Source organism: Paroedura picta, chromosome 5 (genome assembly GCF_049243985.1).
Source record: "Paroedura picta isolate Pp20150507F chromosome 5, Ppicta_v3.0, whole genome shotgun sequence".
In the NCBI taxonomy this organism is placed as follows: Eukaryota; Metazoa; Chordata; class Lepidosauria; order Squamata; family Gekkonidae; genus Paroedura; species Paroedura picta.
In genome coordinates, this window is record NC_135373.1 from 82,489,279 (window position 1) to 82,506,200 (window position 16,922).

At 43.0% G+C, this 16,922-nt stretch overlaps 1 protein-coding gene across 2 annotated transcripts in view; it reads right to left on the reverse strand.

The window, feature by feature from the left end:
• BEST3 (bestrophin 3) overlaps window positions 1–16,922 on the reverse strand; it is a 31,110-nt gene that overhangs the window by 2,625 nt on the left and 11,563 nt on the right. For both annotated transcript variants that reach the window (XM_077338816.1, XM_077338815.1), the window contains one exon: window positions 6,461–6,541. In XM_077338816.1, coding sequence (XP_077194931.1) covers window positions 6,461–6,541 — 81 coding nt within the window. The remainder of the gene's footprint in view (window positions 1–6,460; window positions 6,542–16,922) is intronic.

Genomic DNA, 16,922 nt, shown 5'->3' on the forward strand with positions numbered 1-16,922 from the left:
AGATTTACTTACAGAAGGCTTGTTTCCCAGCAAAGCAACAAAGCTGTCATCCCGACACTGCTCATATAAGGGGCAATCTAACAAAATGTGTGAGACAGAGTCAGGGCAACTAGAACCACACGGACAGAGTCTCGCATGGTATGGGATATGGTGGAATCTTCCCTCTAAGACCTTTGAGGGGAAAGCATTCATTCGTGCCAGGAGAAAAGCTCTTCTCAGGGGTGGGACATCAAGGAGATGCAAATATGTAGGCATAATATTTCTCTGCATAATGATGCCAAAGAATGCTGGTGAGCAGACTCGAGGCTGGGTAGGTATGAGTTCCTGCTGCTCATGGTCTAATATTCTCTGTTTAATAATCCGGAAGATACATTTTTCTTCCAGAGGTAGTAGGGAGTTCAGATCGATGCCAATGGAGACTAATTTTTGTTCAATAGCCTGGAACCATTGAAATTTAAGAGGGTCACTTTTTAGACAAGTTAGAGCATACCAAAAGGAGTTCACCGATTGTTTCCACACTATTGTTCAATTTACATTTTTAGGGATGAGTTTTTCATCTGTTTCTGCACTGAAACTCGGCTTGTCAGGTGCAGACCCGATTTGCCCCCTCATATGATCCGCGGCAAAGGAATCCCCAGAAAATCCAGTTTTCATTTTTTAAAGTGGGGTCTAATGGGATCTATTTTGGGGCTATTTAGTGCAGAAATGCATGCATTTGATTTTTCGCAGTGCCCACCAGTTTGAGTGTTTGGGTACACCCTTTTCTTCATCATCATCCTCCCTTCCTCCCCCTCCAATGGGAAAATTACCTTAGCACTCCTCTTTTCATGTGCCCTATGTCACTCCCCCCAATAGCACTCCATGTTCCCTTCTCCCCCTTTCCTCCCAAGGTGATGAAAAACCCACAAATTTATTGCAGTACAATGCTGCATTTCTGTAACAAGCAAGACCCTTTTTTTGCCTCTGGAGGATTGGAGAATTCAGGTGTGAATTTCCCGTGGTCGCCCTTCCCCCATCCAAGCCCACAGCCACCCTCTGAAGGACAGTAGGAGGTGGCACAGAGAAATCTGTGCATGCCTTTCCTGATGCGAGCCCACAACTACATTGTGGTTCCCTGATGCTGCACAGGGCAGCTGTCAGATTGCATCAGGGATGAGAGGTATGGAGGTCCTCTTGCTTCCCCTCCATGATCCAAGTCCATACTGCATACAATCTGACAGCTTCCCCGTGCACATCAGGGAACCTTCCCTGATGCTGCAGCAGGCAACTGCAGGCTCAGGTAGAGAGAAGGTGTGTATGGATTTCTCCGCACCACCTCTCCACATCCTTCAGAAGTCGGCTGTAAGCTTGGATAGGGGAAGGGTGGCCATGGGAAGTCCACACCTGCCTTCTCCAATCCTCCAGGGACAAAAAAACAGTCTTGCTTGTTACAACACCACAGCTTTGTAATGCGATAACCTTGGTTTTCTGTTGTTGTTTAAAACACCTGGGGGCAGGTGGAATGAGGGGAGGTAATCAGGACACGGAATCCTGAAAGGAAGGGTTGCAATTAAAAGAAAGGTGCAAGCAGGCACCATTTGAGAAGAAAAAAAAAACGTTTGGAATGGGGAAGGAAGCAAAGCATTATGGGAGGCTGCCTCTTTCCGACCCCAATGTGGAAGACATGGGGAGGAAAGCCCAAATGCGGAAAACTCGTATAATCCAATTGAAGTCCAAAATGAGGCTAAATTGAGGTATATTTCCTAATGTGGAAATGGTCTCTGTATTGTGGTCTTAGGCCCAAGCTAGAGTTTCCAAGTAGCATCAGGACTTGCAGCCAGATGGCAGCTGTGAGTTCTCTGTAGGAACTCAATTGTGAGGTGCCACAGAGACCCAATTTTGATCAGGACTGCAGCACAGGGAGAGGAGGACCTTCAGCCATTCCCTGGGCACTGTTTTCCTTAGGGGCATTATTTCCCATTGGAGGGACTGAGCTTGCACAAAGAGACCTCTCAGGGGGCAAATAATGCTCCTGGGGCTGTTTGGGTTCAGAAAAATGGAATGGGGGTGGGGGATGAGGCTCTTCTTCCTTAATCTGCAATACTAATCTGAATTGGCCCCCCAAACCAAATTTTGCGGGCAATACCTGGGGAGGGTGGCAGTTGCAGCTGCTGTGATGTTACTGCTGAGTGATGCTAAAACCATAGAGATTAGGGCAACTTTCTATAGTGACAATATGCAGGACTTAAAAAAAAACAAAACTCCTGTTTGCCATTTTCTCAAGAGCAGAAGACTAGGGCTGAGAATGGGCATTTCCTGCTGGGCTCAGCTTTAAGCTACAATTTCTTTTATTTATCTTTTATATTCCTTATTTCATTGATGTACTGTGACTGTAGTGATAAATGACATTGCTGTTTTCTATTGTGTATACTGTTTGAATACAATATTTTCAATCATTGGGCTCAGAGTGGGTTATTTATTGCACATTTCCCCCACCTATATGTAACTCTACTCTGTGCTTCTGTACTTTTGTTTTCTCTGCTGGTTTGAAAGGTTTCCTCCCTCTTTTTTCTTTTCATCTTATCTATAACATGAGCAGATCCAGGGTATGAGATTAAACATCTAATTAAACATTCTGAAATAAAAAGAAATGGCTGTGAACATATGCGGTTTGGGCCCAGTGTATCTGAGAGACCGCCTTCCTGCCTATACCCCCGAAAGAGTCCTATGCTCCACCACCTCCAACTGGCTGCGGATCCCTGGCTTCAGAGAAGTGCATCGGACCTCAACAAGGGCCAGAGCCTTCTCGGTCCTGGCCCCCACCTGGTGGAACGAGCTCCCTGAGGAGAGGTTCCGCAGGACCTGCAAGAGGGAGCTCTTCCACCAGGCATTTGCTTGAGGCCGACCGACTCAGAACACCTGCTGGTCCCCCCAGACGCCTGCCCATGAGTCTCCCAAAGTTACTGTTAATTGTTATTATATTATAATTGTGGTTTTGTAATCTTTTGATGGTTTTGAAAGTTGTTTTGATGTTATAGTCTACATAATGTTTCATGTAAGTTATAATGTTCTGTGTAAACCGCCCAGAGCTCCAAAGAAATGGGCGGTATATAAATAAATAAATAAATAAATAAATAAATAAATAAATAAATAAATAAATAAATAAATAAATAAATAAATAAATAAATAAATAAATAAATAAATAAATAAATAAATAAATAAATAAATAAGAAAGTTTACTAACAGACCTGTTTCCAAAACCAGAATGCCAGGGGCTATGCAGCATGAATGAAGATAGTATAAATGAATTGCAGAATAAATGAATACAAGGAGTAGAGAAGAGCAACAAGGTGTTATAAATCATGGGCTGGATCCAGCCAGCTTTGTCACGCAACACTGAACTAAGTGACATGCCCTAGGAAGGACATGTGGAGCCAGAGCAAAGGGGCAAAAATCCCTCCTCATTTTCCACTGGTGAAAGTGGGATGGGATAGAAACTGGAAGCTCCTCCTCCCTTGTAGCGCTCACAGTCCGAAGCAAACTAATGTTTTTATGGTGAGTTCCCCTGATGTACATCTGACTTAGTCCAGTAACACACCTGTGACCTGATGTATGTCAAGAATATTACATAGTTATGCCCTCAGTTATGGGTGTACTATGTAGTTACATCCTCATTCTCATATAATTCCTCAGGCTTCCATATCCCCCAGTCCCCATCCCACCACGGTTCTCAGCATAGCCTTCTTGGGTGGCCAAGAGAATGTCTCCCTTTTCCATTAGCAGCAAAGCTGGTTGGCTACAGCCCAGTGTATATGCTCCCCTTTGTGTGTGTGCATGCATGTATGTGTATTAGGAGGACTGGCAAATACTCCGGAAGATAGAGACAGAGTTCAACGAGATCTGAACACAATGGAAAAATGGACAAATGAGAACAAGATGCAATTTAATAAAGATAAGTGTAAAGTTCTGCATCTGGGTCAGAAAAATGAAAAGCATGCCTACTGGATGGGGGATACGCTTCTAGGTAACACTGTGTGTGAACGAGACCTTGGGGTACTTGTGGATTGTAAACTAAACATGAGCAGGCAGTGTGAGGCAGCGGTAAAAAAGGGAAATGCCATTTTGGGCTGTATCAACAGAGGCATCACATCAAAATCACAAGATGTCATAGTCCCATTGTATACAGCACTGGTCAGACCACACCTGGAGTACTGTGTGCAGTTCTGGAGGCCTCACTTCAAGAAGGACGTAGATAAAATTGAAAGGGTACAGAGGAGAGCGACAAGGATGATCTGGGACCAAGGGACCAAGCCCTATGAAGATAGGTTGAGGGACTTGGGAATGTTCAGCCTGGAGAAAAGGAGGTTGAGAGGGGACATGATAGCCCTCTTTAAGTATTTGAAAGGTTGTCACTTGGAGGAGGGCAGGATGCTGTTTCTGCTGGCTGCAGAGGAGAGGACACGCAGTAATGGGTTTAAACTTCAAGTACAACAATATAGGCTAGATATCAGGAAAACGTTTTTCACAGTCAGAGTAGTTCAGCAGTGGAATAGGCTGCCTAGGGAGGTGGTGAGCTCCCCCTCACTGGAAGTCTTCAAGCAAAGGTTGGATACACACTTTTCTTGGATGCTTTAGGATGCTTTAGGCTGATCCTGCATTGAGCAGGGGGTTGGACTAGATGGCCTGTATGGCCCCTTCCAACTCTATAATTCTATGATTCTATGATTCTATGATTCTATGATTAGGGAAGATGGTCCCCATGTGAAAATAGAGGCGTAATGCTAAGCAGATTTGTCTCTATTTTCATCTGTGAAATGATGGAAGGGTTGATGAAGTAGCCGCTTTAATCCTTAGCATAGTTTGGAAAGCATTTTAATAAATGCACAAATGTATGTAGTTATGGTAACGACTGCAAGGACAATAACATTATTTTTATCACAGTATTTGAAATGTGGTGAGAAGCATGTCTTGCTGCAGTAAATGCTTCAGCCTTAATAGCTGCAGTGGGGATGATTTTGTTGCCACTGGAACCTCAAAAGAATCTCATAAGCTTTGCTGTTGCAGTGAACTAGACACAGATAAATAAGCAGTTTATTATTCATAGGTTGGTTTCTAACATAACAATTTATAAACTAGTTAGAGAGGTGACCATTTCAGTCACTTGAAATTAAGAACATCCTAGTCTGAATTTTTTTTGTTGCTATCACCCTCTGGTTTTTACCCTTACTGTTGATTGTAAGATGTTGCTGCTATATTTAGGGTATCCATCTGATCTTGAGCCAAGATACTCTTGTGCTTTGAACTTTTTGCTGCTTTTATAGTCCTATCTGACTTTTAGTTGCTAGCTTCTTCTTTATTGCTTTTTCTCTTGTTGTACATATATTGCATCTTGTATATGTTTTAATAGGATCACAGTAATCTGTTTTGGACATGTGCCACATAAAGAACAAAATACAGATATCCTGACAAAATAGTTACATTTTCCACATCCAACTCTTCTAATTTTATATTGTTTTTTCTGATGAATCAACACTCAGTTGAGTTGGGATGCAAGGAGCAGAATCAATGGGTTGAAGATCAAAATTCTTTTTGAAGACAAGGAGGAATTGGAAAGTAGATAGTATAATGACATAGAGTAAAAGCTGATAGATGGGTATGACAGTGCAATATCAGTCCTTTGGATCATGGATTAATCAGATCAGATTTCTGATACAACCCATTAACTGGATGCTGAATCCTAAAGGTTAAGTTGGACATGACACTGGAAATCAAGATTTTACAGTTGTTTTTTTTATGTCAAAGCAGCCATAGGTCAAGGAACTGGAACTGGGTTAGCAACATTCTCCTGGGAAAAGTAAGGGGTTTAATTTTTTCTTTCTCTTCACTATTTCCTCAGTATAAATCAGATCCCTAATTGCTGAGGGGAAAAAATATCAGCTTTCAAGGAGCAATCTAAATTGGGGCAATGTTACAGGAGGGAATGATATAGCAGTGATATGCGAGGGAATACCCTTTGTTCTCATTTTCGACCTCCCCTGTTCCCCAATTGCTTTTATCTAAAATAAGATCCTTCACCCTGGAAGATCATAGGTCTCGGTATTGTGTCCCTGAATTGGCAACGAAACAAGCAGGATATCCTCTGCCAATGTGTTCAAAGATGAGGATAGGTAAGCAGATATTAGAGATTATTTCAATTAGCGATGGTTTTCCCAGAAGAACAGGCATTAATTAAATGACATTTGTATTACCTTCCAACTGTAAATTTATGATTATATATTTAATCCTATTTAATATGTGTTTGCCTATCATACAAAACTTATTTTATGGTGAATTAAATATGGCCAAGGTGAGAAAATGAAACATTTTAAAAGCTTTTTGCATAATATCCCATTTCAGAGGCCACATAGTACCATTAGAAAATAATTGGTTGTGGAAAAGGAAGCACTCGATGAATAAAATTAAAGAAGCAAGGTAATCTTACCTGTAGATTTCTATCAATGCACCAATTTGTTTCAAAATCATCATCATCTTCACCAAATGGATTGATAAGTTGCTCAGCAACCTGTAGTCAGAATCACACAGAATACGATATGGGTACACTGCTTAGTGCTGCAACCAATGAAGATCAGTTTGTGGCTCTTGCAGACTTGTAACAAATGGTCCCAGCACAAGGACAATGCTTTTGCTAGGTGTCACCTCTACATGTTCTCAAAGTGGATTTCTTAGCAGGACGCATCTCATCTTTTACATCATTCAGAAACGGAGGATAGATAGCCTGTGAGCAGGCTGGATAATATGATAGCTTTCAAAACCACTTGGACTGAGATTTTGCAAGTCATCGACATGAAAGGTGAGAGCCTGACAAGAGTAGATCAACTGTACGGTATCATTATTCACTCTCTTTCAAAGTCATTTCCAAATATTCTATTGCATTCTAGGGTGAGAAAGAAACAACCTAGGATAAGGCCTTGGGTTGGATCCAACCATCTTTTCCCCTTTTTGGTGTCAAAAAGTAGGGTCTGAGATCTTCCTGAATAACCATTGACTTCCAGACAATTTTCCTTGGATAAAACATCTGCTTTGGAACATGGACTTCCATGAAATCACATCCCTGCTGAGCTCCCTTCCCTTCCCAAGCTCTGCCATCCCCAGGAATTTCCCAACGCAGAGTTGCCAACCCCATCCAAGGGGATCCCTCCTTTCTTTATCACCAGCAGAAACGCTGGTTGAATTCAACTCTTACTCTGTATATGTGGCAAGATGATGTGGTAAAACTGGACTATGCTAACTGCAGCCTGGGTTGGGCAATGCTGTTTTGCACACTTCCCCCATGTATGAAACTTCCTGTATATAAAACAGTAGCATACTAAGATATTGTCTCACTCAGTCCACTTCCTGCTATGCTGTTTCTGTTGACAGTGATTTCTTTTTATTGAAGGGGCATACTTAAAACTCCCCCTTCAAGGATCGCTGCCTTGTTGTGGCAAGGGGGCTTGCGTAGTTCAGTGAAGCTATGAGCTATACCGTGCAGGGCCACCCAAGACGGACAGGTCATAGCTGAGAGCTCTGACAAAAGGTGATCCACTGGAGAAGGCAATGGCAAACCACTCCAGTATCTTTGCCATGAAAACTCTATGGACAGTTCCAATAGGCATAACGATATGACGCTGGAAGATGAGCCCCTCAGGTCGGAAGGTGTCCAATATGCTACTGGGGATGAGCAGACGGCTAGTACGAGTAGCGCCAGAATGAATGAAGCGGCTGGGCCAAAGCCGAAAGGACGCTCAGTTGTGGAAGTAACTGGTGGCGAAAAGACAGTCCGATGCTGTAAAGATTTTTATTCCATAGGAACCTGGAACGTCAGATCCATGAATCAAGGCAAGCTGGACGTGGTTAAACAAGAAATGAGAAGACTGAACATCGACATTTTAGGAATCAGTGAACTAAAATGGACAGGAATGGGTGAATTTAATTCAGATGACCATCAGGTATACTACTGTGGACAAGAATCTCGCAGAAGAAATGGAGTAGCATTCATAATCAATAAGAGAGTAGGAAAAGCAGTCTTGGGATACAATCCCCAAAATGACAGAATGATCTCAGTTCGAATCCAAGGCAAACCATTCAACATCACAGTGATCCAGGTCTACGCCCCAACCACTGCTGCTGAAGAGGATGAAGTTGATCAGTTCTATGAAGCCCTACAACACCTTCTAGAAGCAACGCCCAAAAATGATGTGCTTATCATCATGGGGGATTGGAATGCTAAAGTAGGAAGCCAAAAGATAACCGGGATAACAGGCAAGTTTGGCCTTGGAGTACAAAATGAAGCAGGGCACAGGCTGGTAGAATTTTGTCAAGAGAATACAATGGTCATAGCAAACACTCTTTTCCAGCAACCCAAGAGACGACTCTACACATGGACATCACCAGACGGTCAACACAGAAATCAGATTGACTATGTGCTCTGCAGCCAAAGATGGAAAAGTTCTATCCAGTCAATAAAAACAAGACCAGGAGCTGATTGTGGTTCAGATCATGAGCTTCTTGTTGCAAAATTTAGACTTAAATTGAAGAAAGTAGGGAAAAGCACTAGGCCACTCAGGTATGAACTAAATCATATCCCTGACGAATACACAGTGGAGGTGACAAATAGATTTAAGGAATTAGATCTGATAGACAGAGTGCCTGAAGAACTATGGACGGAGGTTCGCAACATTGTACAAGAGGTAGCAACTAAAACCATCCCAAAGAAAAAGAAATGCAAGAAATCAAAATGGCTGTCTGAGGAAGCTTTACAAATAGCTAAGGAGAGAAGGGAAGTGAAAGGCAAGGGAGAAAGAGAAAGATACACCCAATTGAATGCAGAATTCCAGAGAAAAGCTAGAAGAGATAAGAATGCCTTCTTAAATGAACAGTGCAAACAAATAGAAGAAAACAATAGAATGGGGAGGACCAGAGATCTTTTCAAGAAAATTGGAGATATGAAGAGAACGTTTCATGCAAAGATGGGTATGATAAGGGACCAAAATGGTAGGGACCTCACAGAAGCAGAAGAGATCAAACAAAGGTGGCAAAATTATACAGAAGAACTATACAAGAGCGAGCTTAACATCCCTGATGACCACAATGGGGTAGTTACTGACCTGGAGCCAGACATCCTGGAATGTGAAGTCAAATGGGCCTTAGGAAGTCTGAGCAACAATAAAGCTAGTGGTAGTGACAGCATTCCAGTTGAACTATTCAAAATCTTAAAGGACGATGCAGTAAAAGTGCTACACTCAATATGCCAGCAAATTTGGAAAACTCAACAATGGCCACAGGATTGGAAAAGGTCAGTTTACATTCCAATCCCAAAGAAGGGCAATGCCAAAGAATGTTCAAACTACCGCACCATCGCACTAATTTCTCATGCTAGCAAAGTTATGCTCAAAATCCTACAAGCTAGGATCCAGCAATATGTGGACCGAGAACTTCCAGAAGTACAGGCAGGATTTCGAAGAGGCAGAGGAACTAGAGATCAAATTGCCAACATACGCTGGATCATGGAGAAAGCTAGGGAGTACCAGAAGAACATCTACTTCTGCTTCATTGACTATGCTAAAGCCTTTGATTGTGTGGAGCACAACAAATTATGGCAAGTTCTTAAAGAGATGGGAATACCAGAGCATCTTATTTGTCTCTTGAGAAATTTATATGCAGGTCAAGAAGCAACAGTGAGAACTGAACATGGAATCACTGACTGGTTCAAAATTGAGAAAGGAGTTCGGCAAGGCTGTATACTGTCGCCTTGCCTATTTAACTTGTATGCAGAGCACATCATGAGAAATGCGGGATTAGAGGAGTCACAAATTGGGATCAAGATTGCAGGGAGAAATATCAACAACCTCAGATATGCAGATGATACCACTCTAATGGCAGAAAGAGAAGAGGAACTAAAGAGCCTGTTGATGCGGGTGAAGGAGGAGAGTGCAAAAGTTGGCTTGAAACTCAACATCAAGAAAACAAAGATCATGGCATCCGGCCCTCTCAATTCCTGGCAAATAGAAGGGGAAGAAATGGAGATAGTGACAGATTTTATTTTCCTGGGCTCCAAGATCACTGCAGATGGGGACTGCAGCAAAGAAATTAAAAGACGCTTGCTCCTGGGGAGAAAAGCTATGGCAAATCTAGACAGCATCCTAAAAAGCAGAGACATCACCCTGCCAACAAAAGTGCGTTTAGTCAAGGCTATGGTCTTCCCAGTTGCAATGTATGGCTGTGAAAGTTGGACCATAAGGAAGGCCGAGGGTCAAAGAATTGAGGCTTTTGAACTCTGGTGCTGGAGAAGACTCTTGCGAGTCCCTTGGACTGCAAGGCGAACAAACCAGTCAGTCCTAGAGGAGATCAGCCCTGACTGCTCTTTAGAAGGCCAGATCCTGAAGATGAAACTCAAATATTTTGGCCACCTCATGAGAAGGAAGGACTCCCTGGAGAAGAGCCTAATGCTGGGAGAGATCGAGGGCAAAAGAAGGAGGGGACGACAGAGAATGAGGTGGATGGATGGAGTCACTGAAGCAGTAGGCGCAAACTTAAATGGACTCCGGGGAATGGTAGAGGACAGGAAGGCCTGGAGGATCATTGTCCATGGGGTCGCGATGGGTCGGACACGACTTCGCACATAACAACAACAACATACTTAAAACTCCCTCTGCATTTATACTGTATGTATACTCTCCTTCTCAGTGGAGACCCTGAGTCATCCTGTCTATTCTTTATTTTTTCATTTTACAAACCGCTGTCCCAGTGAGCTGACTTAGGGCAGTGTACAACATCGACAGTAACAATAATATAAGTTAAAATATTTAATAATATTTTAAACTATTTAAAAACCACATCAATAACTAACAGTAACTTCAGCTACAACTGTTATTTCTACTGAGCCAGCCAGCTTGGTGTAGTGGTTAGGAATGCAGACCTCTAATCTGGCATGCTGGGTTCGATTCTGCACTCCCCCACATGCAGCCAGCTGGTGACCTTGGGCTTGCCACGGCACTGATAAAGCTGTTCTGACTGAGCAGTGATATCAGGGCTCTCTCAGCCTCACCCACCTCACAGGGTGTCTGTTGTGGGGAGAGGAATGGGAAGGCGACTATAAGCCGCTTTGAACCTCCTTTGGGTAGAGAAAAGTAGCATATAAGAACAAACCCTTCTCCTTCTCCTCCTCCTTCTTCTAGTGCAGTCCCTTTCAATGAGTCCACTCTAGATTAAGATGGTTTGGTGGGGGTGCTTTTCATAGGGGGGCAGCATTAGAAGATCACTGGCCCCAACCGAAAGCTTGGTGAAAGAGCTGTTTTGCAGAACTGTACCAGCTCCATCAGGGCTCGGATCTCCTCTGGGTACTCATTTCACCAAGTGGGGGCCAGGACTGAAAGTGGAGGCCCAACGTACTGCCTTGGTGCCAGGGACTACCAACTGGTTAGGACTTGCAGAGTGGAGCATTCTTCGGGAGACATAGGCAGAGAGGTGTGCCAGGCCCAGACTGCGAAAGGCCTTAAAGATAAGAACCAATATCTTAAACCTGATCCAGAATTCAATTGGAAACCAATGCAGCTGTTGAAGCCCAGGCTGAATATGAATCCCCCAAGATATTCCTGTGAGGACCCAGACCACTGTGTCCTGGTCCATTTGCAATTTCTGGGTTAGGCATAAGGGTAGGTCCATGTAGAGCAAGTTACAGAAGTCCAGTTTAGAGTCATATGGATCACTGTGGGTAGGTGATCCAGGACCAGGTAGGACACTAGTAGTTTGACATCATGAAGATGGAAGAATGCCAGCCAAGCTATTTTGGATTTCAACTCCCAGAAGGTAGGCATCAAAGGTCACATTCAAATTCCTGGCTTTGCGTACAGCCATAAGCTGTACACTGTCCAGGCAGGATAGGCATGCTTCTACAACTGGTCCTTTCCTACAATGATGTGACTGATTCTCCCCAATTGTGACACTCTCCCCATGATCCTGGAGAACAGAGATCAGCTACTGTGGTGCTGTCCCCTGTATCCATGCATTGGCAAGGTGGTGAGCCAAAAGCTAATGATGGACTATGTTGAGCACTGTCATGAGATCCAATATCATGAGCTGCGCTGGCCTTCCTTGATCCAGCTGTCATCCGAGGTCATACATCAGAGTGACCATAGTCCCATGGCCAGGCTGGAAGTCAGACTGGAATGGGTCCAAGACTGAAGCTTTCTCTGGGTATACTAGCAGTTGGTCTGTGGTAGTCCTTTCAACCACCTTCCCCAGAAATGCCAGATGCAAAACAGGGTGTAGCTGGCTGGGTCCTGAGGATCCAGAGTTTTTTTTCCCCAGCAAGGGATGAAACACTTCCTCCTTTAGTCCCCTTGGGAACTCCCCTGTTGAAAGGGAGAGATTGATTATCTCCCAGAGGGGAGCCTCCTATACTCTCATCATTCCTTCTAAGTAGCCATAAGGGAGAGGTATCCAGTGGGCATGTGGTTGGCCTCGCTGATGTTAGCAACTTTTCACTTTAGTCAGCATGAGCTATCTGAAGCCATCAAATATTCCCACCAGAGGCAATCAAAGGGCCCTCTAGTTCTCTTACTTTATCAATAGTTGGAGGGAGGCCATGCTGGAGTGTCACGTTTTAATGCACAAAAAAGCTCAGATGCCTCACAGCTGATGACTATTATTTGGGCATCCTTCCTTGAGGGCAGTTAACTACCCTATTTCTTCCATACGTGAACGGTTGTCATCTGTACCTAGAGGGCCCAAACTAGATGTGATAAAGCAGTCACATCCTATCAATTTTGGGACCATGTATCTGACTGGATCACATTGGTACTGGAGATAACTACAGGCCCTGAGCTTACACGGGCCCCACAAGGTGCCTTCCTCCTATAGATCAGGGCTGCAGCCTCTCTTCTCCCCCCGTTTCCCTCTTTAAGAGCAGAGTGATACCCCTTTCCACTGTTGGGGGCCCTTCTGTCCCCAGTCAGGCTGCTCCTGCTACAATTGTACTCCACTAGGGTGCCACAAATCCTTAAACTGGCTCTGGTGTTACAGGCTCCACAAATCCTTAAACCACTCCTGTAAGAGTCATGCAAGTGGAGGGGAGCTAAAGCCACCCAGACACTTGATTTCACTGTGTTCTGTTGTCTGAAACACATTTTCCTCCCTAGTTCGGAAAGATGAGCTTAAAGCAATCAAACAAAACAGGGAATGACTGGGGGTGGTGTGGGGAGCAGAGGCTTTAGCAACAATTAACCTTCCTGATTTCTATCTGAATGGAAACAATCTTCATAAAAGAATGAGGAACTAGACCTGTTTTTCCTCACCATCCAAGCCAGGATGGTTCTGTTTTTAAGAAGAATTCATGACTTCATGTAGAATTGCATCAACTGGTGACATAGGAAAAGCAGAACCACAAGACTCCTTGTACCAGCTTAATTGCCAGATACGTGAACAAGCAAGCACATGACCAGGGAGATGAAATATGAAAGATATATTCATGGCTGACTGTAGGAGGAAACATTGCACTGGCTCGAGGTCCAGCTAGCTTTCCATGGGGCTCATGGTATCATTCTCTGAAAAGAATGCAGCACAGAACAATTAAGTGCTATTTTGGGATTCCTGGCTGCAACAACAAAAAGGATTAAACTCTAAGCCAGGACAACATAGAACAGGATTAAAGGCATCTCATGTGAGTGAAACATTGTCCTATATATATGACTGGGAGTCAATGAATGATTTTACTCTGTTTACGAAGGAGAAGATTAATTCTAACACGTAAAAACCATTTCTTCAATAAGAAAGACAGATGAAAAATTACCTCCAAATGCAATGTTCTTAAAATCATAAGAACACAAGAAGAGCCCTGCTGGATAAGAATAGTGGTCCATCTAGTCCATCATCCTGTCTCACACAGTGGCCAACCAGTTCTTCTGAATGGTCAACAACAGGACCCAGAGGCTGAGGCCTCCTGCCTCTAGAATTCAGAGGTTGATTGCCTCTAAACATGGAAGTTCCCTTTAGTCACGGCTAGATTTTCATAAATCTTTTTAATTCCCTTTTAAAGCTGTCTATATCTGTGGTTATCACAACATCCTCTGGCACTAAATTCCACTCTCTGTAAAGTGCCATTTAAAGTTGGCAGTTCTACAAAGTGTCCACTTTAATTATTAATATAATTATAGTGCAGCTTGAGGCCAGACCTACTTGTGCATAAGCCAGCATCACAGAATCCTAAAATGTTAGAAGAGGCTCTTCAGGCTGCAGGCAGTGGGGAATCACATTTTAAATTCCACACCCTGTAAAAAAAAATCCCTGTCAAAAATTAGCATATTTGGAAAAATGTTTTTTTCACATAATTGTGCTAGTTTTATGATTGAATAGTATTGTTAATGTAGTAAAATGAAATCCCTCAACTGCAGGCTGAATGTGTAGAATTTATTCTACCGCTTCAGCAGCTTGCTACCTAGTTACTACATTATGTTACTAGTTACTACATTATGTTACTACATTATGTTACTACATTACCTAGTTACTTCATTATCTTACTACATTATGTTGCTTACATAGACCAGGCATGACACAACCTGTTTTGATATAAAATTCAGCATATGAAACAGTCAGATTACTGATTTTTCTATGACAAGTTCTATGTGTTGTCAGAGTGAATTGCAGCTTTGGCCAAATGAATCCTGACAGCCAGGATCCATGGTATGTGCTCTTGTTTCTCTTGTAGAAATCTGAAGGGTGGCTGATGGTTACTAGGGCTGGGCACAAACAGGCTCACAAACAAAAGTTCTTGAGGAATTTTGGCTGGCTAGTAGAAGGCTAACCATCACCAACTTTCAAGAGGTTTGTGTGATTCATGAATGAATACATTTCCAGACAGACTGTCTCCGCTCAATCAAAATGTTTACCAAACAATGAAGTCAGGGTGAGATTCTCTGTGCATTTCATCTGTGTACTTTGCAGGGGTCCATTCTATACACATTTGAACTTGCACCTGACATTTCCCCAAAAAAGCATTTTCTTGGGGGCATCTTCTTGGGGGGACATAACATGGACTTCCTAAATCTAAACTGTACATAACATGGAGGGCAGGTAGAAGAGAGTCAACAAGAGATCCCTACAAGCTTGATGTTCCTAGCACATGAGTGGGTGGTGTCATTCTACTGCGTCATGAACTGAACCAGTTAGTTTGGTGCCTTAAAGCAGTGGTCCCCAACAGTGCCTGCGCCTCCCCCCCCCCCCCGCTGCAGCCCAGTACCGAGGGCTCCATGGGCCGGCAGTGGGCCACAGCCAAGGGGTTGGTGGAACACTGCCTTAAAAGACATGACAGTTCATGGCTCATGAACCAGGCAGATCACAAAGCATGAACCTAAATGAATCACATTTTCCCGGTTTGTGTCCATCCCTACTGGTTACTTATATTGTTGCTTTCTGTTGTTTTTTTAATGGCCAAATTATATAGGGTGGTGGATATTATTCACTGCAGCATCTTAGATTTGAGTCAATTGCTTTTGTGATTATATACCTCTATATATACCTCTGTGAGTCATACTGTGTGAAAGAACAAGATGCTAGAAATCTGACTGAACTGTCAAGCAACATTGTTACCTTAAACTACCCATCACTATATATTTACATATATATATGGTATCCCCTGTGCAAGCACCATGTCATGTCTGACGTTTGGGGTGATGCCCTCTAGCGTTTTCTTGGCAGACTCAATACGGGGTGGTTTGCCAGTGCCTTCCCCAGTCAATATATATATTTACAATACTGATACTCCTTGATATGGTTCAAAATTCACTGATACTGCGGTTCAAAATTCGGGTCTCCTTCTTCACAAGAACCTAGCTCCTGTATTTGTAACAATCTAGAAACATCATCATCATTGGAAAAGGCAATATCTGGTGTACAAGAAAGAAGAAAAGAAGACTCTGCAGAGGGCAGCAAGAGGACAATTAGATACAATAGTGAGGTCAGCACCTCCTCTCCTGTTGTCTTTCCTTGTTTGTCTCGAGATTGCTGCTCTCAGGGACAATTTCCTGCTTCTTCTCTGAAGCGTCATGTTCCATGTTATTCTCACTCTCAGCTAGATATTATTATTATTATTATTATTATTATTATTATTATTATTATTATTATTATTATTATTATTATTATAATATTTATATTTATACCCCGCCTCCCCCCGAAGGCTCGAGGCGGCTCGATATATATAATTAAAAACTCACCACTGTCTTTCCTCTTTCCTATTAAATATGTTAATTCCTAAATAAACTTTTATCTACTCTTTAATCAGGCTGTGCACCATTGCTGTGTTAAATACTCTGCTAACAAATGTAACATAGTTTAAATCATTTCCTTTCCTGCTGTGGAATAAGGGCCAAAGTAGATAGTATGCGTGATGCAAGATAGATCAGCGTTCCCCTGATACAACTTGTAGTCCATATGTGACTTTGGGAAACTAAAATTTTCAAGCAGTCCAAGGCTCAATTTGGCTTGTAAACATGGTATAAGAGAAGGATGGCAGCCTTTCCTCAAGCACTGTTGTCTGGAGCTGTGACTGCTGCCAGGGGTTCTGTTTGCCCTGTTGTGGGGTGCCACGTGCTGCAGCCAATAAACATAAAGCCCCATAGTGGAGCAAAGAGTCTCCCCAGTGCTCATGAACTGAATTGCATCATGGAGCATGGGAACTCATAGTTCCCTGAGGGTAGGGGGAACCGCAAGCCATGTCAGGAGACCCAATTGGTATCACATGTTTGGTCCTAAAATTTCTTCAAAAGAGAGCATGCCATAGCATATCTCATGATCCTTGGACTACCAAGAATACCACCAATCCCACTCACTATACTCTGTCATTTTTCTTTTGCTACTGCGAGGCAAACTAGGCAGAGGGAGATCGGTTTCTCAAATCATACTGGAAGTCA